Raw genomic sequence first — 27,255 nt, forward strand, 5'->3', positions numbered from 1 at the left:
ATGACGCTCGCTGTCTATCCATCAAGAAACACAGTCTTCCATTCAGATCATGGCACACGCCACCCTGTCCGTATTCCTAAATCATTCGAGGCGCCAGGCGTGTTCCAGACGCAAAACTCCGTTGATCCCCAATGCCCAGGTATCTAAAGTACAACAAAACAAGACGCAACGCAATGCCGGCTCGAAAGCAAATGCAGGTGCAGCTCGTGCAAAATCAAGCAATGCGAGCCACGCTACAGCTTCTTCAGCTGCTTCCTCGGTACCGTGTCGACAAAGGCGTGACTCAGAAAATGCATCCACGCCTTGTTCTTCTTCTTGTTCTTCCTCTTCTTCTTCTTCTTCTTGTTGCCCTTACCCTCTATCTCCATGTCGTCTTCGTCAGCACTGAGCGCCGAGTCTTCGTCCTCTTCCGCCATTTCTTCGCCTTCATCCTCTTCGTCGTCTTCGTCCACCAGATCAAGGTCGTCTTCGTCTTCATCTTCGTCTTCATCTTCGTCTTCAAAGTCTTCGGGCTCGCCATCCTGGCCCTCGAGCGCCTCGGCCGTCTTGCCCTTGACCTTCTGCTGCCCGATTCGGAACGCAAGCTTGACGTAGCTTCGCACCGTCATGTCTTTGAGCCTGTAGATCTTGTCCGTAAACGTGCTGTACTCGACCTCAAACTTGAACGGGTTGGGTTTCGGCTTCTTCGTCTTGGGATCCTTGCCCCTGTGGATGCCGTCCTTCCAGCGCTCTGCAGACGCGCCGCCTTCGTCGTGGTTCCCCCCGTTGCCGTCGTGGGTCATGTCGTTGTTAAGATACGTCAGGTTGGCAAAGTACTGCGTGTAGCCCAACAGCGTCAGGGGCTGGGGTGAGTAGGCTGGGCCCGGCGGCGCGTGCTTGGCTGGGGGTTCGGGCATGACCAGGTTCGGGTCTTTGGGCTTCTTTCCCTTCTTTCCCTTTTTGCCCTTTTTGCCCTTTTTGCCTTTTTTGCCCTCCTTCTTCTTGTGCTTTCCCCCTTTTGATGCCTCAAAGTCGACGCCATCGTCATCCGAGTCGTCTTCCTCATCATGATCCTCATCGTCGGTCGTGTCAGCCATTGTCGCCGTGGGCCCTTCAACCTCATCGTCTTGCGCAGCCGCCAAAGGTGATACGTGCTTATCCCACTTCTGCTGACTGAACGAATCGGTCCAGACAGCGGTGTTCTCGAGCCCCTCAATGTTGTACTCGTAGATGCGGAGCGTGGGGAAGTAGTTTGGCACAATACTCGGGCTGATCAGGGACAGGTGGTAACGTTCGGCGAACTTGCCGCCAATATCCTTATGGCCTTTGCCCTTGTGGCCCTTACCCTTCTTGCCTTTACCCTTCTTCGCCGCATCGACCGAGTCTTCGGCGCTGTCGTGAGACATGTCATCGTCCTCCACGGCATCTTCCAGGTCGTCTTCCATCAGGGACTTGACGCCAGCGATGGGAATCTTGGCCCAGCCGCGGCGCAGCTCGCGAAGATAGTCAGACGCCGAGGCCACAGAGAAGTCGTCCTCAAAGTTCTCCCGCATGCGGAGATCTTGCGCCTCGCGTATCGTGCCGGTATCAGGCTTGCCGTTGATGGAGGCGAAGTTAATGTCCCTTGTGTCCTGCAGAATAAAGTGGTTGATGTTCATATGGCCCCAGAGGGTGGCGGTGATGACGTCGCGGTACTGACGCAACCACAGGTTGTACTTTTGCCAGCACGTCTCGTCCCAGTTCTGCTTGCTGTTGGTGCGAGCGGGAGGGACGTGACCCATGAGGATGACTTTCATGCCGCGCTCGCGCATGACTTGTAACTGGATGCGCAGCCACTCCATCTGCATAAAGCCAGGCTCAGAGGGAGTGGTGCAGCCGTCGACGGCAGCATTTCGATCAAAGAGGTAGAGCGTGTTGAGGCTAAAGACGGCCAGACGGTTCGGGATAACTTCGACGTTAAACCACCCGCCGAGGTCAAAGGTGTGACGTTGCTCCTCCGGGATGAAGTGCCGCCATATATCGGTGTAGTATTGCAGCCATCGCGTGGGGCCAGGAACCAAGATGTTGTGCGGCAGGATGTCGTTGTTGCCCAGATTCGGCACAATGGGCACGGCAAGGCGCTGTCCATTGTGAGGGGCGGAGAAGGTCTCGTAGAAGAGGTCAGCGACGCGGCGGTTGGTGCCGAGGACCTGACGTTGGTTTCGAGGTATCTTCTCGTCTGAGTCGTGTCGAGCCGTGTCGCCGGTCCAGATCACAAAGTCAATGTCGTCGACGACGTTTTCTCGTATCCATTCGAGCGTGGCATTGACGAGAGTAAAGGGCGAGTCGCAATCCGACGTCTCGGCGCCGTAGTAGCCGGCCGGGCCCTTGGAACGGTGGCAGGCATAGCCCTCGCCGGTCGACGTATGGGCCTTGTAAAAGTCGTCGGGGTGAAGATCGGTGATGTGCAGAAACTTGCCGCGAAGCTTTCGGGGCTTGGAAGCCGGTGACGGCGCAGACGACTCGTCTTGAATGTGGGGGGTTGTCGCGCCCGAGTCCTGGGTGCCGCCATCTGGTGCGCCGAGAATCTTCTGCTGTGCGTCGACGTCGAGGGGCGAGGCGGTGACGGCGACGCCATGGTGCAGCAGTGGAAGCGCGAGCAGCGCGAGGTACCGCAGACGCGGCCGCGGTCGCGGGTGGAGGACCATGGCGGGGGATGTTCGCAGCCTGTATCCGCCAGTTCGAGGTACGCTGTACGTCTGGTACGCTGTAATCGTCGTAATGGTGGGGAGGCGCTGCACCTGTGGAAGGGGGGCGGCAGCGGCGGTGGTAGGTGGGCGTCACCAATCCAGGGTTCGCGGCGTCAGCGTGTGTCAAATGGGATACTTCGCTTTTGCATGTCGCACGTACGATCGATGGCACGACGCACAAACCTTTTTGGATAAAACTCGGGCCAGACGGAGATGATGTTGAAGTAACTAGGAAGACAACGGCTTCGAATGAGGCTGGCGGTGATGGATGATGTGCCAGCTCCTGGAATGGAAGGAATGCTCGTCTGGACTTGCCTGAAGGTAAGGAGGAAGGGCAAGGAAGGACCCACGTCACCGCTGTGTACGTAGGTACGTTGGGCTTGGCCGTTCGAAAGCCACCAGCTATTTTAAATCGGGCCAACAACTCCGGGGACGCTCAGCGCGCCCAGTCTTTCGAATCACCATCCGAAGCAACGACGGCTCTCGAGTCAATGACCATCAGGGTATGCTGCCGCATCTGCATGACTTCCAGCGACGGGGACGACCACAAACGTCGCACGAGACCGCTGGAGTGAGCGCTGGCTCGATCCACGGGGTCTGTCGACGTTGTCTTGGCGCGAACCAATCCTGGGCTGGCATGCCACCCACGTGCAGAGTGCGAGCTGCTGCTGGACGTCGGTATATCTGCGTTACGACTCATGAGGGGCTCAGAAGGATGATGATCAGAAGGTGTATCTATCTGCATGGTGACCAACATGGTCAATACAACGCATCGTGTGGCCTGCTTGTTTGTCCTCTGTTGCGTGATACATGTACCTGGCCTGACTGGTATCTAGGTAGGTACATAGGTGCGAGGGAGCCAGCAGCCACCACCTGGCAAAGCCCCGGCGCCTCAGGCTGCTTACGTGACCAGGCCCCTCCTCGAAGAATCAGCAACAATAAAAAGAATTGCACGACTTGCCTGTTTGGCACGGTTTTCCCTCCTTCTTTCTTCATTCCACCCCTTCTTCGGAAGGGGCCTGCAACGGTTCCCCTCCACCTAAACGGCGCTGCATCCTTCATGTCGCGCTGTTGGAGGGTTGAGTTGCCAGATGAATGAAGCGTTCGTTTGAGGGTTGTCATAGATTGTTTTCCGTGATGACTTCCCATGGTAAAATTGCGCCGACATATATACCTTTCGCCAGTCGTTGTCGTTGTCGTGCTGTCATCGAAGTGCAACCCGCAACCCATGATGTGCATGTTCTTGAATCGGATACTCTCTGGCACGTTGCGCCCCTGTTGAAATTCTTCATGTTTGCTACCATGGATACATCTGTCCACCAGCGAACCCGAAAACAGAACAGAACAAAACAAAACACCGTACCCAAGGGAAACCTTGTTGAAAGCTCGCTCCTCGTACACCCTTTGGCTGGCGCCAATTCGCAAACAAGAAAACAATGGCCATCAGACGCCTCATGCCGGTGCAGGCATGGGGCCCTTGAAGTACTTGGCCGCGACGAACGGCATCTTGGTCACCGTCAGGCCCCTCTTCTTGCCGCGCACGACAACGTCGAGCTCGGTGCCCGCCTTGTGCAGGCCGTCACGCACGTAACCCATGGCAATGTTCTTGCCCAGCGTCGGGCTCGGCGACCCGCTCGTCACGACACCCACCTTCTCGCCCTCCTTGGTGAAGATCTCGGCGCCCTCGCGGGCTGGCGCACCGGCCACGACGAAGCCCACGCGGCGCCTGTCGACGCCCTGCCCGCCCTTGCTCTTGACCACGAGCTGCGGCGCGATCGCCTCGGCGCCGTGGAAGCCCGCGTCCGCGCGCCGCCGCTCCTTGGGGATGATCCACGAGAGCGCCGCCTCCACCGGCGTCGTCGTGTCGTCAATGTCGTGACCGTACAGGCACATGCCTGCCTCCAGACGCAGGCTGTCGCGTGCGCCGAGGCCAGCAAGACGCAGCGTCTCGGGCCCGGCCGTCGAGAGCAGCGTCTCAGCGAGGCGCGTCGCCTCGTTTCCGGGCGACTCGAAGCTGACCTCGAAGCCGTCCTCGCCCGTGTACCCACCGCGGCTGATCATGGCCTTGCCAGGAAGCACGATCCACTCGCCGCTCTCATTCTGCGCGCGCAGGCGAGCCCACACCGTCTGGCCAAAGTACACTGCCGACAGGTCGACGCCCTCGGCCGGGTCAATGACCTTCTGCAGAACCTCGGCGCTCTGAGGGCCCTGCAGCGCCACGAGGCCGAGGCCCTGGAGCACCTCCCACCAGAACTCGCCGCCTTCGGGCTTCTGCAGGGCGGCCGTGTGCTCGGTCAGGTACTCAAAGACCTTTTCGCGCGTGCCTGCGTTGGAGACGACGCGAAACTCCTCCTCCTCGGTGCGCGTGATCATCGTGTCGTCGACGATGCCACCCGTGCCGGGCCACAGGAAGGTGCTCAGCTTACTCGTGCCAATCTCCATGTCACGCACGCCCGAAGGCGTTACCTTCTCGAGGAAGGCGGCAGCCTGGGGACCAGTGAAGCGGTGCTGGACCATGTGGCTGACGTCGAAGAGACTGGCGTGCGCGCGGGTGAAGTGGTGAGACTGGGCGAGGGACAGGTCGGCGTACTGGACGGGCATGTGGTGGCCGCCAAAGAGGACCATCTTGCCGCCGTGGGCGACGTGAAAGTCGTATAGTGGTGTCTTGTCCTGCTTGGCCGAGGCGGCGAGCTGGGCGCGCCATTCCTGGCGGGCCTCGGGCGAGGGCGGCGCGGGACCTGTGTAGAAGCGCGGGCGAGCGGCCATGGCCATGGGGGCTGCAGTGCGGGGAGCTGAGGCGAGGAGCAGCGGGCGGGCCGCACGGGCTGCAGCGAGCAGCCTGATACGACACATTCTGACGGCTCGAAGGGGTCAATTGAGGTGTCTATTGGCGTAGGTATGAACAGCAAGTGATGGAGGTTGGCAATTGAGAGGTGGAGAGTTGTGGGCAAGATATGGGCAAGATAGAGGCAACGGCGAGCCTCAGTCACTTGCCATGTGAAGTCGGGTCGATGCAGGAAGGATCCAGGTGGTTGGCGGGCCTTTATCTGCGGGTCCGATGGAAGCCGCGGTCGGTCGAGTCACTGACCCGGGAAAGGGCGACCTCGGAGCTCATACATGGCCTCTGGTTTGCTGGGGGGCTGGCAGCTTGCTCCTCAACGGCTCCAGCTCCAGACTACGCGAGTCAATCGGCTTCAATTGTCGTTGTCACATATTACGTACCGACAACCATAGCTCAAGGTTGCTTCAATTTGTGTACCGTCAAGCTCAGTCGGGTTGACGTCATCCAGAAGCTAGTGCTCGAGAAGAAGCATAAAGCACTGCTCATATCAAGGTCCTTGGAGGGCTAGGCTCTGAGCAGAGTCAGTTTGCAGCCTTTCTAAATAAATGCACTTGAAGATAGCCTTTTCGGAGAAGCTCCAATGGTTTCTTCAATTCCTAATTATTGAGACTGCCGACGAACAAATGACAAAAAGGATTTCTCCTTCGCCGGCAGCCCGTCTCGAACCGGTGATCCCTCTACGCGCCTTCTGGCCTGCGCGCCCTCACAGTTAGAGGCATGTGATATGGGTATTTGCTTAGGGTGACCTCTAGGGCCGCTACACCATGCGTCACGCTGTAGCGACCCTTGTTGGAGAAATAGCAGCCTGCGAGGCTTATGAAGGGCTGGGCCTGAGGCAGGTGATGTTCTTGGGAAGGCACGGGGACTGTGGCTAGGCAACCCGTCCCAGCAGTGCCAGTGCAGTCCTGCCGGCGCCATATGGTGGGCAATAGAGGCGGTTCCACGTATACAGCTTCAAGACAGATTCAGTACACTGCTCTATAGGCTACTTGTCTAAGCCTACGTCAAAGAATGCTCGAATTCACAATCCTACAACAGTCTCCACCTCCAGCGCGTCACAAAACGTCTGCCCTCATGCCCATCCAGGAGATCCGCCGCTCAGCCGTCAAAGCTGTACTTCAGCCAGCCGCCCAAAGCGCGCAGGCTCTCCCATCGCACGCTCTCGTCTGCCTCGCCCATGAGCTCCATGACGCGCGTCTTGAGCCCAAGCTTCTCAAGCTGGTACCGCCTCTCAGGCACCTCGCGCACGAGCGCACCAACGTCGTTGCACGCAATGGCGAGCACCTGCTTATCACTGTCCCAAGGCGTCTTCATAATCTCGGCGAGCCTCCGCGGGATGTCGCCCTTGTCGTGGTCGAGAATCTTACGCGCGTTCTCGGCCCAGAAGACCTGGCTGCGGTGCGGCGGCGACCAGCGCAGGTGGCCCGACTGTACCTCCGCCACGTACTCGTCAAAGTTGGTCTTGGTCTTGGCGTACTCCTCGAGAAGCTCCTTGAGGCTAGCGAGGTCCTCAAGCAGGTCCGGGTCCGTCATGTGTCTACCGCTGACATTCGTGAGAAGCGCAGGCAGGCGCGCGAGGACGGCGGTCGGAAGGAGCGTCTTCTGGTTCGACTCGAGCAGATTATGGAGGGTCGACACGATGAGGCGCGTTGTCTTCTCCTTGGGCGACAGGCGGAGGAGGTGCGTGTAGAGCAGAACAATGTCGTACTCGCTGCTCTCCAGTCAGTTGTGTTACCTCATGCTTATGAAAGATGGTTGCTTACTCGCTCAGCTCATCGCCAATATCTTCGGCCTCAAAACTCAGCTGCCACATGACGAGAAGTACGTGGTATAGCAACTGCAAACCTACGCCGCCACCCAGAGAGCCGGCAAATCCAAGGTCGCGAGCGGGAGCGTTGCCGCTCCAGAGACTGGCAGAAGAGCTGCCGTTGCTGCCAATACCGGCAGCACTCCTCAGAAGGTCGATCAGGGGCTGGACGGTTTCGCTGCGCTGGTCCCAGAACTGTTGCCTCGAGCTGCGCGAATAGAGGAGCGCTGAGTACTCTTGGACGGCGATGTCTTGGAGCCCAGCATCAGAGCTCTTTGAGAGACCGGACAGATAGGTGAACAGGAGAGGCAGAGCACGGTGGGTGGCGGCCGACTCGTCGCGGGAGGAGGCGATGAGTTTGGTGAGGGCCGTGGCCGTCAGCAGAGGTATCGGGTCCTCCGTGTTGTTTGAGTTGGCGAGCAGAGGAAGGAAGCTCTTGTAGGGGTCGCCGGATTTGAGGAGAGTCTTGGAGAGAGAGGGCACACTCTGGAGGAGGTCGCTCAGCAGGACGAGGACGTAGTGGATGACGTTGGCGTTCTTGCCAGCTTTTTCGATGGCGCTGGGCTTGCCCTGCTCGCCGACAAAGAGCAAGCGATAGCCATCGAGATCGGCCTCGACAACCTCCTTGCGGGCCTCGGACTTCTTCGCCTTGTCAGCAGCGCGAATTCGGGCGAGATGATCCTCGGTGATGGTGCCGGCCCTAACAGCGCCATCCCAGGGGATGGGCCTCTGGCGAATGTTGTTCTGAAGCGAGGCCAGGTAGGTGGGCGGGTCGAGGGACATGGCGGCGGTGGAAGAGGGTCGAGGGTGCGACCCTGGTTCACGGTGTAGGAGCTGAACAGGGCGGAGCTGAGTCAATTGACGTTCGAGGTCGGGCCGCGTTGGAGACGCCGGTGGGTAGGTGTCGTGATGAGGCCCAAATTGGATGGGGGGAGGTTGACGTCGACGGTTAGAGCTGCAGTGTAGCACGCAGCACCAGCACTAGCACTAGCAGCAAGGCGGGCAATCAAGGCAGGTCGACCCATGCGCCTCAGAAGCTTGGATTGTGGCTGTCCATCAGCCACACTAGCTTGTGGTGCACGGGCCCATTCGACACCTGTTCGCAGTGTGGTCTCGAGCGATCTCAGGATGGCAAAAGGATAATTAGTAGTAGCAAGATGAAGCTTGATGGTGTCAAGAATCCATAAAGTCACGAATCAAGGCACAATCAACTCCGAGAAAACTCGATCTTGGAAACTGCAGCCCGTTTTCGTGATAGACAGTGAAGGCTCAAGGCTTCGTCACGATGATCTCGAAGGGGCTCATATCGAACCTCGCGGCGTACGCTTCAACTTTGACTATTTGCTTTGGGGTCATCATTCGCTCCCGTGCTTTGCTCCCAAATACACCAGCGCTTCAGAACTGTCCGTTGTAGTCCCCCCGCCCCCTTTCAATATTCCAATTCTGGCCGTACTGGGACGCCTTGACCCACAAAGCTCGCTTCTGAAGAAAATATCACACATACCTTAGACTGTAGGGACAATCATGAGTACCCCCGACAAACCCATGGCACAGCCCATATTCATTGCTCGCCACAACAGGGAAAATAAAGTCATGCGACACGGTCTATAGCACAGTCTTGCCTGTGCTAACACAAGGAGCTGGCCAGTTGGGAATGGTAGTCTAACCAGCATCCCCGGATAACACAAACAAAGGTTGTTGCCGCACGATCTGCGAATTTGGGCCACACAATGGTAAGACTCGGAATGCAGAGGCCAACTTTGCACCGCCTCTGACGCTGTCGTCATGTAGGTACCTTAACTAGGACGAGCTTCAAGTCAGCCCGTGGCAGAAGCCTGCAGCACAACAGCTTAGTCAGTGGGCCAGCCATGTAGGCGGTCGGTGATCGACGCCGCCGTCTTTGCTTCTGTGGCATTCGCCGAGACCTTCTCCTGCAGGGCAGCAAGCAGGGCAGCAGCACCGGCCACGGAACACTCTACCGACCCGTGCTGTCTTGCGTTTACGAGGACCGAGAAACCTTAGCTGCATCGACGTCAGCCATCAGAAACTGGGCCTGGTGCCCGACGGACATGGTGACTGGTCGATAAGAGCCTCGAGGTGCAGCTGGTCCCTCCCATCATGCGATGCCTTTGGTTCGTGAGGGGTTTCCGTCACAGTGGCAGAAGTGCTCGGGATGGCGGCGACTAGGTAGCTAGGTAGTCTCGAGGGACCCTCGACTTACGGGACAAGACGGGAGTCACGCTCCCTGCCTATTTACTTAGGACTCTACCTTTATACCTAAGGTACCTTACCTACCTACCTAGGTATTTAAGGTAGCTGTAGCAACAATTGGAACCGGTTGAGTGGTTCTGGGAGCTTTGGGCAGTGATAAGGGCCAGATGAAGCGTGGTCGGCGCGATAGTCGCCCAGTGAACCACCGGACCCCCTGGAAGAGCCAAGCCTGCAAGCTCTTAAGTGGTCGCCAGCGCATCGCTTCGCGTCAGCACCCCGTTGCTCCTCCCCCGCACCCGTACTCGTGCGACTCGCCTGTCTATTGCTTGTCACTCGTCACTCGTCACTCATCGGAGGAAGGGACCTCCCCAAGCTACTGCTCTTCTCAAGGCAAGAACAAACCCCAACTGCAAAAATCTGAGTGCCCCCGGCAAATCCAGGAACAGGATCTTCATCCGCTGATTTTGAAATCCCTTCCAGAGCCCAGCTCCCAGTTCTTAGATCCCAGATCCCTGTCTAGTTGCGGCAGAACATCTCGTACCTGAAAACGTGTGGTGAGTGAGCCCCCCGGCTTTCCGTCCGCCGCCCATCACCAGAAAAGCGAGAGGCTGGCGTTCGAAACCACCAAACGAGGAGGCTGGGAATCAACACAACCCATTTACCACCCCTTCTGCCTGCACCTGCACTCAATTCTCTTAAACTCATTCACTCCAAGACTTTTCCTCCTTCACTTTAGCTTCTCTCACCAAGATCCTGTCCCATCCCCGAAAGCCAAGCCAAGCTTCTGGCGACACAAACATCACTGACATCGCACTGCGGCCACCCACAGCATCGACCAACTACCACAACTGCCAACAAGCTTCAAGGTCGTTGCATTGCCAAACGCCAAAAGTCAAAAGAGGACAGGACCAACATCCACATTCCAGCCTTCCCGTCGGCAATCAGTCTCACTTGTCAAAAAGCCCACGCAGACGCCCACACCCACGCGAGTTTGGCCCACCACCCGCATTCCATGGTCTTGATCGTCCATCTCTAAGCTCCTACCCTCCATCATGCGGTGCACACAGGCCGCCCTGGCGGCACCACCCGCCATGCTGCTTGCCACCCTCGCCTTCTTGTCGGCACCGTCACGAGTGGCTGCTCATCCTTATCCGCTGCAGAACACCAACAACAACAACTACGATGCCGGCTTCCGCTTCATCATGCCTCGCGACTGCGTCCAGCGTTGCGGCAGTGACGGGCAATATTGCTGTGGTTCTGGCGAAGTGTGCTTTACCAGTGCAAACATTGCAGGTTGCTCCGGCGGCGCTGGTGGCAACTACGGCATCTACACAACCACGTGGACTGAGACCAAAACCTTCACGAGCACGGTCACGACCCCTTTCCCTGCCGCCCCTACTGTTGAACACGGTGGGGGTGTCGGCGGCTCCGGTGTCTGCGTGCCCCAAGCTGAGGGCGAGACGTCATGCGGCAGCATTTGCTGCGCGGCGTGGCAGCAGTGCGCGAGCGAAGAAAAGAGCCAGTGCGAGCAGCGACCTGGATTTGGCGGCGGCATCATCACAACCACAGTTACCGACGGCAACGGCCAGACCATCACGACCCGCTACTCCGCTCCCTACCGTGTGACAAGCACCACCTTCACCAACTCGGCAGGCTCCGCTACCTCGACCGGCGTTGTCGGCACCGGCACCGCCTTCCCTAACGAGGGCGACAATGGTGAAGATGGCGGCACTGGCGGCGGCGGTCTCTCTGCTGGCGCCATTGCAGGCATCGTCATCGGCACCCTTGCTGGTATCGCCCTCCTCATCCTTCTCTGCTTCTGCTGCATTGCCCGTGGCCTCTGGGCCCTCCTCTGCGGTGGCAAGAAGAAGAAGGACGACCGTCGCCGTGAGCGCACCGAAGTATACGAGGAGCACTACCGAGGAGGCAGCCGGATGCCCTCTACGCACTCCCGCCGTGACCGCCACACCGGATGGTTTGGAGGTCGCCCCGCCTCGGCCTCTGCCCGCCGCGACCCCGAGAAGGACCGCTCGAGCGGTGCGAAGTGGCTCGGCCTCGGTGCCGGCGCCGCCACCCTGTTGGCGCTACTCAACCTGCGAAAGGATAAGAAGCCCGCGCGCAAGGCGCGCTCGCGCTACACGGACTCGTACTACTCGTACACGGACAGTGAGTCTTCGCGGTCGCGCGCACCCATGCCGGCCCGCCGGCTCGCGGAGGGCGTCCTCTCGGATGCCCCCTGCGGCGGCGCCGTCTGGGTCGCGTCGTATGACGATGACCAGTCAGACCTGACGTCGTACCTAGGTGGCAGCTCTGCCGGCCGGACGAACCGCACGAGGCGGACTGAACCGCGCGCTGAATCGCGCTACTCACGGCGGTAGATGGGCGGAAGACATCCTTCGACGATGTCTGATGAGAACGTCTGCCTCTTGACGGCGGACAGTACATAGTTTGGTATTTCGATTTTCTTTTACGAAGCGGCGTTCAGGGGGACATCAGCATGAGGCATGAGAGGGAAAGAGTATCAAGAGTACGAATGAGATGGATATGTGAAATGAAGCATCGCAAGATGAAAGAACGATTTGAGAAAGGAAGGCAGTCTGAGGCGAGAGAGAAGTAGCTTGGCATAGCTCAAGTGCTTCCCCCCTTTTGCATAGCAATTCTTGTATGACGGCGGATGTTCATTTGCGAATAGACGACGAGGGCGATATTTGCCCTTTAATGCCCAACGACTATGCGATATGAAGTGTTTTGTCATGTGTGACCTTGATTCTGCCGTTGGTGGAAGCGATCTGGCGTATTCTGCCGAGTCTGATTATTTTCCTTTCTTTCATCACTAGCGCTAAGAGGGTGATTGTTGTCCCGGGAAGAAATTCAAATAAGAGCCTGTCACACTTGTTGACTAGCTGCGGAGTACTTCACGTTCCTCTCAATGTAGAATCAGAGCAGAAAACAGGCATTCATTATCGTCACTTTTTAAATCGCTGCTTCACATGGCATTTCATTCATCCTAGACAGGAGTGTGGCAATCTGGGTCGCTGAGATGTGAATTCGCCCAGAGGATGGTCGTGTCTTGCTTTTTGGTATACGCCTGTAGCCCCTTTGCTACAAATGTGCCATGCGAAGAAAAAAACCCAGCCACTCCTGTATCAAGACCCAGAATGCAAAGAAACCCGAGAGACACCGCGCCGACCCTTTACTCGGCCTCGACAACGTGGCCCTTCTCGGAGACGTAGAGACCGTCAAGGAACTATTGCATGTTAGTTTTTTTGTTGACTCGGCATTGGAGACGCATTGCGTAAGATGCAGGAAGGAGGGGGGGAGCTCACCTTTCGGATATCCTTGTTGCGCACCCTGCAGATCTGCTGGATGTCGGCGGCGCTCTGGGAGACGTTCTCGAGGCTGTTGCCGAGGAGGACAAGCTCGTCCTTCTGGGCCTTGGAGATCTCAACATCGACACCCTCGTGCATGACGACCTTGCGGACAATCTTCTCGCCGATGAAGTTGCGGATCTCAACCTCCCACAGGCCAGTCTCGGAGTTCTTGTCGAGGTTGACGTTGATGGGGAAATGGGCGTAGACGTAACGCATCTTGTACTTGAAGCCCTTGGTGACACCGATGATCAGGTTGTTGATCAGGGAGCGGACGGTGCGGAGGGTGGCGACGTTCTTCCTGGAGCCGTGGTGGATCTCAATGTTGATGAGGTCCTTCTTGGGCTGGGAGAAGTTGACAGCCAGGTGGCTGAGGTCCTTCACGAGCTTGCCTGGAGGGAGGAGGCGACGAGTTAGCCTTTGCCGCCATGAGCCAGTTTTTGAATCGTCGGCCGTCGCAAGATTGCATTGGCAACAGAGAAGGGACGGTTCGGTCGCCGGTGATGAGTGGAGATACATAGGGACAGATATGAAAAAAATGTTACTTACCACGGGGGCCCTCGACGGTGACATTGCGAGACTTGATGTGAACCTTGACTGTTGGAGAATCCAAGTCAGCATGCATTCAGCCTGCCACTTCTGCTCCTTGCGAGCTCATCCACAGTCTGAACGTATTCCCGTATCGACCTTTCCGAGAAAAAAGTCGAGAAGTCTTCTTCTTCCAAGTATTCGATCGACAGGTTGTCGGTTCTTTCCATGACGGTCGTGCCGGAATCTTCTTCCTTCTTTTCAAAGAAAAAGAGGTATTTGGTGTCGTCACATACCTCCCTCAGGGATCTCGACGGACTCGACAGAGTGAATGTACTTCATCTTGACGGTGGTGGGGGAAGATTGTTGGGCGAAATGTCGTCGGCGGTTCGAGGTTGTCGTGAGGCTGGCTACTTTCAACTCGGGACACTGGAGCTGCTGGTATCTCGTCCTGGCTTTCGTCGGTGGGTGGGAAAAAAGGTCTAGGGCTTGTTGCACGTGAGGAACTTTTTTCACCACAGCTGGCCCGTGCCCTTCGAGACCTTGAGCGCACGGGCGGCGGGGGTCATTCGAAGACCCCTCAGCCACACAGCCACATGGTTGCGATCACGTGAGATCTGTGAACAAGAAGAGCCAATGAGACGCTAGCGCAAACCAAGAGCTCTCGTCCCAGCTCGGTCGCAGCTCCCGCCAGGTTTACGACCGACGACCATGGGGCGGTACCTGCGACCGTGATAGTGCAATAGTGCAGCCTGGCATCCGATACGTCAGCCTCCCGCTCGCTCCGTCACCCCCCCCCCCAAACGAACACCAACCCACTCCAACATCACATCCTCAGCATCACCACGACGAACCCTCTCCAGTCCGCGGTACGCTGCAATTGGGCACCGTCAACATGGCCTACTTCTTCGCAACCCCCGTCGACATCGACATTGTGCTCGAGGATGCCGACGACCGCTCCATGGTCGATGTGAAGCTCGACAAGAACCGCCGCGAGAAGGCCCCGTTGTACATGGACGGGGAGTCTGTCAAGGGCGCCGTCACGATCAGGCCAAAGGATGGCAAGCGATTGGAACACACGGGCATCAAGGTCCAATTCATCGGAACCATAGGTGAGCGGCCCCCCTCCCCGCGGGCCCCATGCGCTAGAGAGCCAGAGAGCACAGCTTGCTGCCCAAGCTGGCATACGGGGATGCACACACTGACAGGATCTGTCGTACCCCTTTCTTAGAGATGTTCTTCGACCGCGGCAATCACTACGAATTCCTCTCGCTCGTCCAGGAGCTCGCCGCCCCCGGCGAGCTGCAGCACCCGCAGACCTTCGACTTCAACTTCAAGAATGTTGAGAAGCAGTACGAGTCGTACAACGGCATCAATGTCAAGCTGCGCTACTTCACACGCGTGACCGTCTCGCGCCGCATGGCCGATGTCATTCGAGAGAAGGACATTTGGGTCTACAGCTACCGCATCCCTCCCGAGATGAACTCTTCCATCAAGATGGACGTCGGCATCGAAGACTGCCTGCACATTGAGTTTGAGTACTCAAAGAGCAAGTACCATCTCAAGGACGTGATTGTTGGGAGGATATACTTCCTTCTCGTCAGGCTGAAGATCAAGCACATGGAGCTGTCCATCATCAGAAGGGAGACGACGGGCGCTGCGCCCAACCAATATAATGAGAGCGAGACGCTGGTTCGCTTCGAGGTGAGTCTGGTTCTGAGACCTGCGCTTCCAAGATATGAGACGCGATGGGTGGGGTGTGAGGCCTGACTGACATGCTTGGGCAACTAGATCATGGACGGCTCACCATCCAGAGGAGAGACCATCCCAATCCGTTTGTTCCTCGGCGGCTTCGACCTGACGCCTACCTTCCGAGACGTCAACAAGAAGTTCTCAACAAGATATTACCTCAGTCTAGTGTTGATCGATGAGGGTAGGCCTGCATCACATGATATCATAGTCTGCTTTCCGCCCGTACTAACTTGTTTTCAGACGCGCGACGATACTTCAAGCAGTCCGAGATTATCCTGTACCGCCAAGCGCCTGACGCTATCGCGCCCGCGCAGTCGCAGATCACAGCTTCGGCTCCGGACAACAGCAGCAAGATCATGCCAGGACCGCCGGCATGACCGACCACGGCCGCTTCTGCAAGAGACGCCTGAGCGGAGCTGGACAGGGAGAAGCTTAGTGAAGGGGAGGACAAATGTACATAATGGTTATCATTGATAATTTTCTCAGCATAGGGCACGGCGTTGGCAATTATGACTGTGCTCTAGAACCCCGTCTCACGGACACAGGGGGGGCAAAACGATAATTTTACAACCAAACCGCGCGCGTTCCCATTTCATGCAGTTCGTGAGGTATCTATCTCTCCACCTGGAAACGTTTTCACCTGCCCTCTGCCTACTTGTACAAGGCCCACGCCCTCTGTGTCCCGCGCCCTTCTGCTGGGTGTTCCGTCCCTTACAGAATATCCATTACCTCGTCGCCCGCCTCGAACCCGAACTGGTTGTTTTGAATGGCCGCGATCCTGTCGAGTTCGTCCTGGTATTGCTTGCGCAAGTCTGCCAATGTCACGACCTTGCGCTTCGCCTGGAAGCCGCTCGTGTCCCGGCTGTTCTGCGGCGGCAGCTCCTCCGAGAAGATCCACGCCTGCTTGGCGTCGACGCAGCTGAGAGCGTTGATGAGCAGCAGGTATTGCTTGGTGACCGGCGTATCCAGGACATCCTCTCCTTGGTATTTGTCGCCCTCGCCTGCATGCTTGAGTTTCTGGATGCGGTCCATCAGGACCGACGCCGCGCCGCGGTAGTCATTGTGGCTGATCCTCCAAGAGTAGAGAATCTGATGATAAGGGACGCCGGCGGTGACCTCCATCGTCGTCTTGCATTTTGAGGCCAGAATCTCGTCGATCTGGTCATGAAGGCCGGGGAAGGGCAGCGACGTGAGTTCTTCGTTGTAGTGGCTCGTGCACATTTTTTCGACAAGCCGTGACAAGCTATTGTGTCGCATCGCCTTGTCCTCCATGGCGAGGAGGCTTGAGTGGGCAACATCGAAACGGGAGGTCGTCGTGGCTGCAACGAACTGTCGGTTCAGCATTTCTCGCTGGACAGTCTCAGAGTCCTCGCTAGAGCGGGCAAATTGCAAGGCTAAGCCGGCGAATTCTAGTACAAACGAGTATGCCTTGACCCTGTCAAACAGAGACACGATGTGGCAGTAGTACTTCGCAGGACCCTTGTGAAGTAGATTCCACTCGGCGTCGTCCAGGAGGCCACTGCTGTGTCGGTCTAGGGATTCGTCTCGCACGCCTAGCGAGTGGTTAGTCAACTGCACGGAGAGACTTGATGCAGGGTTTATCTCACTCATGCCTACGGTCGCTCGCCGGAAGCTCAAGGCAGCCGAGTCGTAGTCTTTCAGACCAAGTGCAACGCGTCCTTGCACATATATAGCAAACGGTGTCTGGTCACAGAACGGGCTGAGCCCATCCGCAAGATCTGCCCTCTCTCTTCTGATGAGAGAGCACTGAATCAGGCTTGGTGACACTTCGATATCGCTATCTGCAGCGCATAGACTGGCAACAAGTGCTGTGATGCTGCCTGCGAGAGGCTCGTCAGTGACACCTGGGAAGCCTAGAAGGTGGCCGACGTTTCCTTCGAGTGCCGTGATCACCTTGCTGTCCTCCTCTTTCTTCCGAGAAACAGTAGGGGAACCTCCGGAGAACGATCCTGAGCGCTCCGATTTGACTTGCAGGGGGACTGTGACCTCTGTCGTGGCCAGCCAGCGGATGAGTTCTAGTCGCCGAAGAGAACTGAGATACTGTCGGAAAACCGACCCGACGTCGAGCCTCTTCGAAAGCATATCTTCTTCCCGTTCCCAGTCAAACTCCATGTGGACGAGGAGCAACAACTGACTCAGGCAGATCCTCCATTGCAATTCGACAGTTTCCTGGACTGCTTTGACAACGAGCCCCCTGCCAAAGTCGGTGAGAGGGTGCTGAGCGTTGTGGTGCCTGGTGTCGTTGCCAGTTGAGAGCAGGTCAAAGACCTCGGTGTACAGGCTCTCTGTGACCAAGGCAAACTGCTGACCAAAGCTATCAATGACTTGCGAGCAGTCATCCTCACTTACGCTTCGCCAGAAGCCTGTCGTGTCCCACACGTGCTGCAGGCGTTCGTAATCCGTTCGGGTTGTCTCTTCGAAGACCTCGGGGCGCAGCGCAGCGGTGCACACCTGCACCATGCTGTCCGGGAAGGCGTCCAGGAAACCAAGACCGGTTGAGATGAGCTTCGCAACGTCTTCGGAGCCCTCGTCAGGTCGCGAAAAGTTGTGGCACAGTCGCTCCAGGCTGCTGCACTCCCTGATAGCAGAGAGGCTGTCGGCGCAAACAACCCACGCAAGACCGCTGCGAGGGTCGACGGAAAGCGAGACAGCCTCTCCGCGCTGCTTGTCGAGCTCGAGTAGAAGTCTGTGGAATCTCCGCCACTGGATTTCACTGCTTGCCCGGAACTGCTCATAGTCCATGCCTCCAGACGACTTCCTGTCAAGGGCTGCTGTCGAGGCTATGACTGAGCAAACTGACTCGGCCAAGCCCCTCTGGGACCGAGAACCTCCTTCTTTCGCCGCGCCGAGTCCTCTCTCGTAGATGGAGAGTGCGGTCTCGAGTGTGTTGCGAGTAAATTTGCCAGGCGACAGAATCAGGTTGAGCCACTTGTCGGTCACGTCTGTCGGGTCACATGGTCCAGACGCTGGCGCAGGCTCGCTGGTGGTGTCGATGAAGACTGAGGTCCAGTTATTTTGCCAGCATTCGTCAACGTGATCCTGATCGAGATCCAGCCCTTGGACCCGATAGGTCATGTTGTTTTTCCACAAGGCCCAGAGCTGGATGCCGCCGTCAGAGTCTCCAAGCATGTTAAAGTCTGCGAGAGTCCAAACATCGGACAGGGATGGCGCGGAAGGCACGAGATGAACATCGGGGAAGCTATCCTCGACGTAGATGGTCTCGGCATCATGTGCTCTTACAGTCCAGAGCTTGAACTCTCCTTGTCCGATGGGAGAGTAGGTTGCACAGGTCCTGACGCCAACACTGTGGCCAACAATTTGCAGAAGGTTAAACTGCGTTGGGTCCACAGTCCATTTGCCCACCTCCTGTGGATTCCGTTCGGCATTGAGAATATCTCCTGTGAATAGTATCTGGCCGGTGTAAAGGTTCCAGATTCGCATTCGGTGGTCGAGACAGACTGTGAAGAGGAACGAGGCGCCCTCAATACCCAGGTCGGTGACTTGAAGCGATGTAGCAGCGCTTAAATCCATGTTGATCTTGCCATGCCATATCGGGGACTTTCCTTGGAAGGGAATCAAGCTGCGCAGGCCTTGCGTCCAGCTTTGTGAGTTGTAGATCGTCTCTTTCCACGGATGTCCAACAGCTGCGGAACATTAGCATCGTGGTGTAGGCAAGGCAGCTGAGAAGCTGGAGGGACAAATCTTACAGTTGTTGGCCTTGTTCCGGTCAAGCCTCACGAGGCCTCCGTCATGAAGCGCAACAACAACCTGGTCGGCGGTCGCCGCAATCATTCGATGGGGGTGCTTGAAGCTGAAGACAGAAGGGACGTAGACTCTGCAGGCCTCAGCAGGCCCAGCCTCGATGGCGGATCGCTTTCTGAAATAGTCGGGTCGAAGGGTGAAGGAATAGAGGACGTTCGCGTCGTCGAGAACGAACATGCACAGCGCATCATGTTCTCTGGGATCGGCAAACGCAATGCAGGAGGGCTGAATTGCTGCTGCAAAGCGGAAGTTGAGGATCAATGGTGCATCGGCATCCTTCTCGTTCTTGGCGACATCCGTTGCTCGTATGCTCAGCACCGTCCCATCCTCCAGCACCCTCCACAGAAAGCTGCTAGGGGTCGCGTGGTATTTGCGGTGAAATATGGATGATGCGCTCGCTAGGTTCTTTGATCGGAATATATTTTCGTCGTCGGTGCCCGACTTGTCGGTGTTTGGAAGCTTTCGGCTGGTACCAGAGGGCGGAGGCACTTTGATGTTGACAACGGAGGTTGAAGACGAGGGCTCGAGGTTTAGGCGAATCTCCTTGTAAAGGTACTGGGTGTTTTGGGTGTCCATCCTGCCTCCGCCGGTCATCGACCTCTAGTCGAAGATGAGGGACAGTGGTGTTGCGTGGGCAGGAGCGGGCGCATGCAACGAATGGATCCAGCTGCACTGCGCGTTGGTGTTGAAAGTTCAAGGTTGAGCACCGAGCCTGCAGAAAGCGCGACGCACTAGTCCCGGTTCAGTAACGAGCTTGACAACAGTTTGCGTCGAATTAATTGTGGTATTCGCACTGTATTGGCGACGCAGCCCAGGCACACGAATCGTCGTGATTGCAATGAAGAGGCACATCTGTTCGGGCCTCGCTCTTGCAGGGAGTGAAGGGATCATCGGTCAGGTTTCTTCCATCAAGCAAGTTCTGATACATCGCCCCGTGAAAAACATTGAATCGTCCGATCTCGTCATGCCATGCCATGCTAAGTAATTCTACAAGCCCAAAACGCCGGCCTTCTCCATCACCCAAGTCGTTGAGACCTCATCGCTAACTCATGAACATTATTGGACCCCTCATTAATCCTTCTCGAGATCCTTGGGGCTGGGATCACCAATGCCGTCTTCGTTGATGGCAAACAAGCAATCACTCTCAGGAAGGCATGGGCTGTCGTAGATCTTGGCGATACGGGTTTCGCCTCTTCCCTTTTTCAAACTGATCCTCGTTGTGCTGGCGTGAGCAATGATATTGCCTCCGATAGGTTTCTTGGGATCAGGGTTGAACATGGCACTCGGGCCGCCGTCCACCTGCGCCACAACTTGGTTCGTGATGACGACGGCAATGCCGAATTCATCCGCAAGTCTCTGCAAAGTACGCAAGAACTTGGCCAGGTGCGTTTGCCGCGACGACAGCTCTCCACGGCCGACAAAGTCTGTACGATATAACGCGGTCGCGCTGTCCACGATGAGGAGCGAGAACCTCGTTTCGCACATCATCGCAGACGCCTGCTGAAGAAGCTGAAGCTGGTGGTCAGAGTTGTAGGCGCGCGCATAGGCGACATTGTCCAGGACCTCCTCGCCGGAGAGACCAAAGCGATTTGCGACGGCCAACAGCCTCACAGGGCGGAAGGTGCCCTCTGTGTCAATGTAAAGGCATTTGCCTTCACCACCTCCCATGTCGAAGGGCAGCTGGCATGTGACGGCCAGTGTGTGGCAGATTTGACTCTTTCCCGTGCGGAACTCGCCGAAAAGCTCAGTGATGGAGCCGGTTTCGATACCCCCGGCAAGCAACGTGTCAAGCTGCTTCGATCCCGTACTGATCGAGATGAGCTCACTGCGGCGTTGGTGCATCTCGGTTGCTGTGGTAAAGCCCATGGGCACGAGCTTGGAGGCTGTTTCATCAATTCGTCTCATTAGACATGCACTTCATGCAGTGAGAACGAGAAGAACGACGCGGCTTACCTTCGGCGAGGATCTTGGCGGCCTTCTGTTCCGAGATGCCCTTGATTTGCTCAAGAGTGCGTTGAGGGGTGTAAGCGACGGATTCAATGGTGTTGAAGCCTCCGTCGACAATCAGTTGGATGTCTCGCTTCGTCAATCCTGCGACGCCCTACATTTTTCGCTTTCATCAGAACTGCAGGCTGCTTCGCAATATAACACGTCTCATACCTCCAGAGCTGACAGTGGCGTGGGGGCCCCGGGGCCAGTCATGCCGCCGTCATCCATCTCGCCCTCACCATTGTTGTTCTCGTTGTAGTCGTCAACCTGCGTCATCCTGGGTTTGGTACCTGGGCTCGTGACACCAGCCCTTCAAGAGAGTGCAGTTAGGATGCGAACAGCACTTCAAAGAGGTGTGAGGGACAGAATAATTGCCGCGCGGGGTGTTGACGTGAGCGAAGATACCCGACGCGTTTGAGGGGTGGGGTCTAGATCAGGCAGACGACGCCAAGTCACGTGCCTTTGCTCATACTTTGCCACTCTAGCCTGCTGATTAATGGAACCTCTTATCTCAGGGGTCAAGTTACGTTCACGGTTTGCGGATGAGCTCGTGATAATCACATTCGAGACACGAGAAAAGGATGAGTTGTTTCAGTGAATGATCGGCTCATATTACTTGCTAAGCTACGTAAAAAAAAACCAGACGCCTCCATGAACCAAAGGAGATGGAACTGGGAATATCCCACCCCCAAAATCCATCATGTGTAACCGCAACGCCAGGCAATGATTTACTCCATCCATTCAGTTCTCTTCCAGATTTCAAAGTTGCTAATGATGCTGGTACCGGAAGGAAGTGTGAAATCGTGACTAGAAAGCCGCTTAGTTGATGTTGATGCGGCGGGCCTCATGCTTAGGCGCCTTGGGTACGCGGATGGTGAGAATGCCATCATTGAGACTGGCGGTGACGGCATCCTGGAGGATCTGGCCGGGGAAGTTGAAGGTGCGACTGAACTCGCCGATGCTGCGCTCGGTGACCCAGTACTTGGCGGTGTCGCGGGGGCCGCGGGCCTTGGGGGTTGAGGCCTCCTCGGCGGCGGGCTTGCTGACCTCGGCGACAGTTGAGGCTGGGGTGGGTGCGGCAGTTGAGTCAGCACCGTCCGTCTCGTCCTCGACCGTGGGCTTGTGGAACTTTGGCGAGGAGCGTCCGGAGGCGGGCTGCTCATGCTTGTCGCTGCCCTCGGTCAAGGCACCGCTCGCGGAGGCATCTTCAAGAAGGCCCTTGGGAGGAGTGCCGGCAGTGTAGGAGCGCTGGACGCGGCCGCGAATGTGGAGAGTGTGAGGGTCCGTGAACTCGATGGAAACATCCTTCTTGTTCAGGCCGGCCAGCTCGCCGTGGAGTTCATAGGCGTCATCGACCTCGCGGACGTCAAACTTGGGCTGGAAGGCGATGGTGCCGCGCTGCTGACTCTGACCCTGGCGCGAGTATGTGTCAAAGTCATCGAGAAGGCGGAAGAGGGGGGTGAAGCTGGTCTCAGAGCCAGAGTTCGAGTTGTAAAAGTTGCGAGGGAAGAAGGCCATTTTGATAGTCTGTGTGTGTGGTGTCTTGAGATAGTGGTTTGAAGGCGTGATGAACTTTAGGTTGCGAGTAGACTGAAGAATGGTGGGGTGTTTGGAGTCGATTGCTTGCTTGCTTTTGTAGGCTTTTGTAAACTGTAGACTGTTGTTCCGTGTGCTGATGAGGAAAAAGGAAAACGTTCTGTCGAGGGTCGAAGGAGGTCTTTTTATTCTTCGTCGCCAGGCAACTGCGGACTTTCCTGTAGCATCTGGAAACTTCATGAAAGTTGATGACAAGAAACCGAGCGAAAGTTTACGTATGCCACGGACAATGACTGATCATTCGAGAATATACTCCAGAAGTCTTGTGGTGTCTGATGAAGCTATCACGAACCCTCTGGAATCAAATGGACGGTGGTGGAATGATGTGGAATCAGAGTGAATCTTCCTGACCAACCTCCTCTCCAAGGGCTCAGCTGAATTGCTGACGTTGATGTGAGTCTACAATCGACTTAGGAAGCATTTTCTTATTTGACGACGAATTTCAAGAGCACGCAAGTGGTTCGAAAGTAAATTCATATTCCATTCAATTCAATGCCAACCTGATGTTGGGTTCTTGCAGTTTTGGTATGTATGGTGCACCGTACTTGTTGTGATTGCCAGCTGGTAACCGTCAGTCATCCTTGTGGTATCTGCCCAAGCGGTTTGCAAAAAAAATGGCCCCAATTAAATTCCTCACTATTACTACCCAGATAGTCTGCCAGTGGCAGGCAATATGGACGCCAGCCTCGTAGGCTAGGGTCTATTAACTGAGGGTACCGGCCTCAAATCTAGCCTTCTAGATTAACTGCTCTATAAGCTCTAAGTCCCTAGGCGTAAGGGATCTTGGGCGGCTACGGGTCTCTAGTCTCTGGGGGTCGTTATAGAGGCGTCGGTCGCGGTGTTCCTTAAGGATCCGATTTCCAGTACGAACTGGAACTCCGTTTAACGCAAAAAGGCGTCTTTTGAAATAGGGAATCTTATACCGTTCCATATATTCAATAGCCCCTAGGATCCTGGATTTCGTAGGCGTCTGGTGATGGGGTTGTTCGGCCATTTCGTAGGTTATTATAATGGTGAGGAATTTATTGGGGCCATTTTTTTTGCAAACCGCTTGCTGCCACCCCTCATCCCCACACTTTCCCATGGCAATGCTTAATAAGTTCAGTGGACAACGATGTTTGGCAGAAATATGACGTCATGATGGACACTGCTCTGCCCCGAATCCTCCGTTTCAGCGAATTGATTCTACATAGGTAGGTGATCGGTGATGTGAAAAGTTCATCACCCAACGGTCAATTGGCTCGGCGTTTGAGTACCGCGTAAGATGTGTTGCCCAAACAAATCTGGCTGCCTCGCATGGCCAGCCAGTCCTTGGCCCAGCCTCGAACTTGCCGGCTTTCACACACCACACTTTTCCCCCCTCATGTGCCTCATCCAAGTCTGAGAGCAGCCTAGATGTGATCTGCATACAACAAGGTGGCTAGGCAGACGATTATCAGTTGCATACACGATCCGGGATGTCCGAACACCAAACCACCGCATCACGCGGCCAGACCTCTTAGTAAAACACCCCCAGTTTATCACAAGTGCGACTCGCCGGTCTGTCCGAGATAGGCGTTTCTTCTTGGACCCTTGGCAGCCAGTTTGTAGGGATGGTACTAGTTCTCCTTGCTATTTTGCCCCCTTGCGCCAGTACGCCGAGCCAAGGTTGAGGCTTCGGCACACCTCAGTCCCGGCTCAGGGCCCGGCGATCATTCGTAGTTTGTGGCGTTGTCCAGTGTTGGTTTCTTTCAGGCAAGAGATTGTCAGGGATGGTGGGTTGACAGACGGGCTCCAGCCACACGACACGGAGAAAGCCACTCGGGCGTGCCACAATAGCCCCAACTTCACTCCATCCTCAACGGAAGGAGCCCGGTTCTGCCACTCAATGACGCCGTTGACTGGAGGCGTTGGCCGGTCGCATGTGCGTGACCGTACAATAAAGTATTCTAGCCACAACGTGTCACTGTGATGTATCTACTCGTCGTGATGCTGTTGTCCAATACCGAGCGAGGTGGCAGTTGCCAGAATGTATACAATGATCGTATGCTTGTCCATTAAGAGCGAGATCGTTGAAAGTCTAGGTCATGGGTAGAACGTCTTCCACTTCGCCCCCTTGTGTTCTTACGCGCTATGACCAGCATAGAGAGTCGTTCCCGTGGCGGCCAATCCAAACATCGTCCGCAACTCCTGTTCATTCATCATTGGTAGTGAGGTGGCCGCATAGAGGGCACGAACCCGCCCATCATGGCCATCCCTGGTCGCATTCCGTCCGCCATGGGGATCGGGCTCTGCGCTCGATTGAAGAGTCCAATCAGCTTGCGGCCAACTGAGGGCTCAAGTTCCGTGCCGTCTCTAGCAATCTTAACTTCGCGATTCGAGTTCCAAGGGTTGCGCAGTCCGCGTGTCCGATAGAATGGCAGTCTTGTCGTTGACAGCCACTCTAGTCGGAAAGGCTTCCCCCATGACTTGTTGCTGGCCTCAACCTCATCAAACCCTTTCCCACTGCTGACGTCGCTTTCTTCTTCTTCGTCCCCGCTTTCTCCATCTTCTCGACCAGCTTCCCAGAATATGGTGCCACGAGCCGAATCATCGATTATTCTGCCCTTCGGGGCATGTTCCGTAGCTTCGGTCGCAATCGCTTTGGGCGCGTCCAAGTCGTTTGCTGACTGTGCCTTGGGGGCGAATTCAATGGCTGCGGCTGGGTCTTCATTGATGGGCGACACCATCTTCGCATATCCAAAATACTCTCCCGATTTGTTGGCAGAGAAAACAAGGTACACATTGTCAACAGCCTGCCAAACCCCTGTTAGTGAGATTTCTGTCGGAGTAGTTGAATGAAACCTCAGCAGAACGCGCGCGCCAAAGCTTACCTTGAATGCATTGTTGAGCGTATCTTCGTTGTGAGACTGTGTTGCCCATATGCCAGTTCTTACACTCAGATCCAAATCTTCAACAGTCAAGCTCTTCAGAATGAAAAACTTGTCCTTCTGCGCCATTATTTCCGTATCATGGACCTGTGGTGACTTGCTGTCAAGTTCCGCTGTCGTTGCTTTTGCAGTGCCATCTACAATGGTTTCCGAAAGAGGTGTGTGTGGTGTCGGAGGCTCGGCAGATGCTGCTGGCCCAGTGGGGCCCGCCAAACCGGTCGTGCCTTCAACGGTGTTCTTGCGCAGACGGCTCACGAGTCTGACGGTTTGGAATTTTGAATCATGAAGTTTTTGTTGCGCCGCTACGCATGTTTGCTCGTCCTTGAAGTTTGCAAAGGCGCAGTTGCTCTTGGAGATAAGGAAGAGAGATTCGAGACCTGGTGCCTCTTTGCAAACGTGATGGACAAGATTCATTAACTCCGTCTGGGGTGGCAGGTTACCAATCCAAATAGCATGGCCTCGTAATAGTCAGATGGTGTTTTTAGACGATTGACAAAAAATAACTTACCACTTTGTCGTGGCTTGCGAGGAGGACCTCGGACAATTCCAGCCTTATTTTCGCCGCCAGATTCTGCATTCGACAAATCAGTACAATTCCTTAGACTCTCGGGGAGCAGAAAAAACTCACCACCTGTTTTCGATCCATGGACATATTGGGGACCAGATGCATGATCTCCGTTTGGTGACTGGGACGACGTTCTGTGCTCACTTGTCACCCCACCTCCGCCGTAATATTGTCCAGACGGTATGGGCTGGGATATGGCTTGATGATGTTGATGAAAGTTGGCGTTGTGTTGTGGGTAATAATAGGTAGGCGTCATTTGACTGTGCTGCTGATTCAATGCCATGTGGTTCGGATAGAAAGTCAGATTAGGTCGTGTCTGTTGCTGCATCGGCGAGTGCGGTCCGCCGTAGAAATGGTGCGTTTGCTGCGGCATATAAAAATGCTGACCCTGCATTGGCATCACATGCTGAGGTGCGTAATGATTGTTCATCGGTGGAGTCATCATAGCCGTAGATGGCGTAGAAGAGTTGAATCGCTGCTGCTGAGGTACGGGAGGGTAGCCCACAGGTCGAAAATTGCCGGGTTGCTGAGGAAGGGCATTTGCCATGTTGGTCATGTTGTAAGCGCCGGAGCGGCCATTTCCAGATGGTTGGGCCATGTTGAACTGGGAGGAGAAAGCATGCTGGTCCTGCATGTGCTGATGCTGCTGCTGGTGTTGCGAATGCTAGGGGAATTGACCATGAGTGTCTTCGCCAACAACAGGATGTACAAGAGTAAAGGATGAACCTACATTGTGGACAGGCTGTTGAGGTTCTTGCGTCAAGTGATCCTCTGAGCTTGAGGGGGGTGGAATATCTCCCATTGGTACGTGAACGCCCCCTAGAGGTTCGAGTTTAGGGTAGGAAATTCCGATCGGGACACTTGTGATGTGTATCGAAATTACTGCTCTCGCGAGTAATTCAAGATTGCAAAGTGCTCGAAACTGCTACCGAGTCGAGTAGGGGATATGGTATATATCCCAAAAGGTCGCAGCGACCCAAGTTGGGGCAGCGAGCCTAGAATGCCCGGGGAAGGAGGTGCGTGGGTCGGGATGGTACGATGGACAGCTATGTATATGGGGGCACCGCGGCGAGATTGGTGCTATTTGTGGCAGATGAGAAATGGTGGTACTTGGACCAATAAGGCTGGTATGATCAACTGCACACGTTTGGGGAAGCGAAGGGCAGCAACTCTGGGCGGCGTTCTGGAAGATCTGAA

At 55.9% G+C, this 27,255-nt stretch overlaps 10 protein-coding genes across 10 annotated transcripts; 2 read left to right on the forward strand and 8 right to left on the reverse strand.

Moving 5' to 3' along the window:
• Positions 1-233: 233 nt before the first annotated feature.
• VDAG_08789 (endopolyphosphatase) lies at positions 234-2,666 on the reverse strand (the record flags this gene model as incomplete). The annotated part of the gene is made up of 1 exon (XM_009651106.1): positions 234-2,666. One exon carries the CDS (start codon positions 2,664-2,666, stop codon positions 234-236), a length of 2,433 nt encoding a protein of 810 aa, XP_009649401.1.
• A 1,494-nt stretch (positions 2,667-4,160) lies between these two features.
• VDAG_08790 (aminomethyltransferase) lies at positions 4,161-5,561 on the reverse strand (the record flags this gene model as incomplete). The annotated part of the gene is made up of 1 exon (XM_009651107.1): positions 4,161-5,561. The coding sequence occupies one exon, from the start codon at positions 5,559-5,561 to the stop codon at positions 4,161-4,163; it is 1,401 nt and encodes a 466-aa protein (XP_009649402.1).
• A 1,087-nt stretch (positions 5,562-6,648) lies between these two features.
• On the reverse strand, positions 6,649-8,140 carry VDAG_08791 (vacuolar ATP synthase subunit H; the record flags this gene model as incomplete). The annotated part of the gene is made up of 2 exons (XM_009651108.1): positions 6,649-7,261; positions 7,314-8,140. The coding sequence occupies 2 exons, from the start codon at positions 8,138-8,140 to the stop codon at positions 6,649-6,651; spliced, it is 1,440 nt and encodes a 479-aa protein (XP_009649403.1).
• A 2,480-nt stretch (positions 8,141-10,620) lies between these two features.
• Positions 10,621-11,946, forward strand: VDAG_08792 (uncharacterized protein; the record flags this gene model as incomplete). The annotated part of the gene is made up of 1 exon (XM_009651109.1): positions 10,621-11,946. One exon carries the CDS (start codon positions 10,621-10,623, stop codon positions 11,944-11,946), a length of 1,326 nt encoding a protein of 441 aa, XP_009649404.1.
• Positions 11,947-12,548: 602 nt separating this feature from the next.
• On the reverse strand, positions 12,549-13,906 carry VDAG_08793 (60S ribosomal protein L9). Its single transcript, XM_009651110.1, has 4 exons — positions 13,761-13,906; positions 13,486-13,533; positions 12,895-13,328; positions 12,549-12,815 (listed from the first exon to the last, which is right to left on the reverse strand). The coding sequence occupies exons 1-4, from the start codon at positions 13,804-13,806 to the stop codon at positions 12,762-12,764; spliced, it is 582 nt and encodes a 193-aa protein (XP_009649405.1). The 5' UTR covers positions 13,807-13,906; the 3' UTR covers positions 12,549-12,761.
• Positions 13,907-14,359: 453 nt separating this feature from the next.
• Positions 14,360-15,593, forward strand: VDAG_08794 (vacuolar protein sorting-associated protein 26B-B; the record flags this gene model as incomplete). The annotated part of the gene is made up of 4 exons (XM_009651111.1): positions 14,360-14,576; positions 14,696-15,168; positions 15,256-15,397; positions 15,457-15,593. The coding sequence occupies 4 exons, from the start codon at positions 14,360-14,362 to the stop codon at positions 15,591-15,593; spliced, it is 969 nt and encodes a 322-aa protein (XP_009649406.1).
• A 334-nt stretch (positions 15,594-15,927) lies between these two features.
• Positions 15,928-19,593, reverse strand: VDAG_08795 (uncharacterized protein; the record flags this gene model as incomplete). Its single annotated transcript, XM_009651112.1, has 2 exons — positions 15,928-18,881; positions 18,945-19,593. The coding sequence occupies 2 exons, from the start codon at positions 19,591-19,593 to the stop codon at positions 15,928-15,930; spliced, it is 3,603 nt and encodes a 1,200-aa protein (XP_009649407.1).
• A 477-nt stretch (positions 19,594-20,070) lies between these two features.
• VDAG_08796 (DNA repair protein RAD51) lies at positions 20,071-21,264 on the reverse strand (the record flags this gene model as incomplete). Its single annotated transcript, XM_009651113.1, has 3 exons — positions 20,071-20,882; positions 20,953-21,100; positions 21,160-21,264. 3 exons carry the CDS (start codon positions 21,262-21,264, stop codon positions 20,071-20,073), a joined length of 1,065 nt encoding a protein of 354 aa, XP_009649408.1.
• A 543-nt stretch (positions 21,265-21,807) lies between these two features.
• On the reverse strand, positions 21,808-22,662 carry VDAG_08797 (30 kDa heat shock protein; the record flags this gene model as incomplete). The annotated part of the gene is made up of 1 exon (XM_009651114.1): positions 21,808-22,662. The coding sequence occupies exon 1, from the start codon at positions 22,504-22,506 to the stop codon at positions 21,808-21,810; it is 699 nt and encodes a 232-aa protein (XP_009649409.1). The 5' UTR covers positions 22,507-22,662.
• Positions 22,663-24,540: 1,878 nt separating this feature from the next.
• VDAG_08798 (uncharacterized protein) lies at positions 24,541-26,656 on the reverse strand (the record flags this gene model as incomplete). The annotated part of the gene is made up of 5 exons (XM_009651115.1): positions 24,541-24,643; positions 24,802-25,358; positions 25,437-25,606; positions 26,002-26,064; positions 26,203-26,656. 5 exons carry the CDS (start codon positions 26,654-26,656, stop codon positions 24,541-24,543), a joined length of 1,347 nt encoding a protein of 448 aa, XP_009649410.1.
• Between the last annotated feature and the right edge of the window lie 599 nt (positions 26,657-27,255).

This window comes from Verticillium dahliae, genomic scaffold (genome assembly GCF_000150675.1).
Source record: "Verticillium dahliae VdLs.17 supercont1.22 genomic scaffold, whole genome shotgun sequence".
NCBI classification, from domain to species: Eukaryota; Fungi; Ascomycota; class Sordariomycetes; order Glomerellales; family Plectosphaerellaceae; genus Verticillium; species Verticillium dahliae.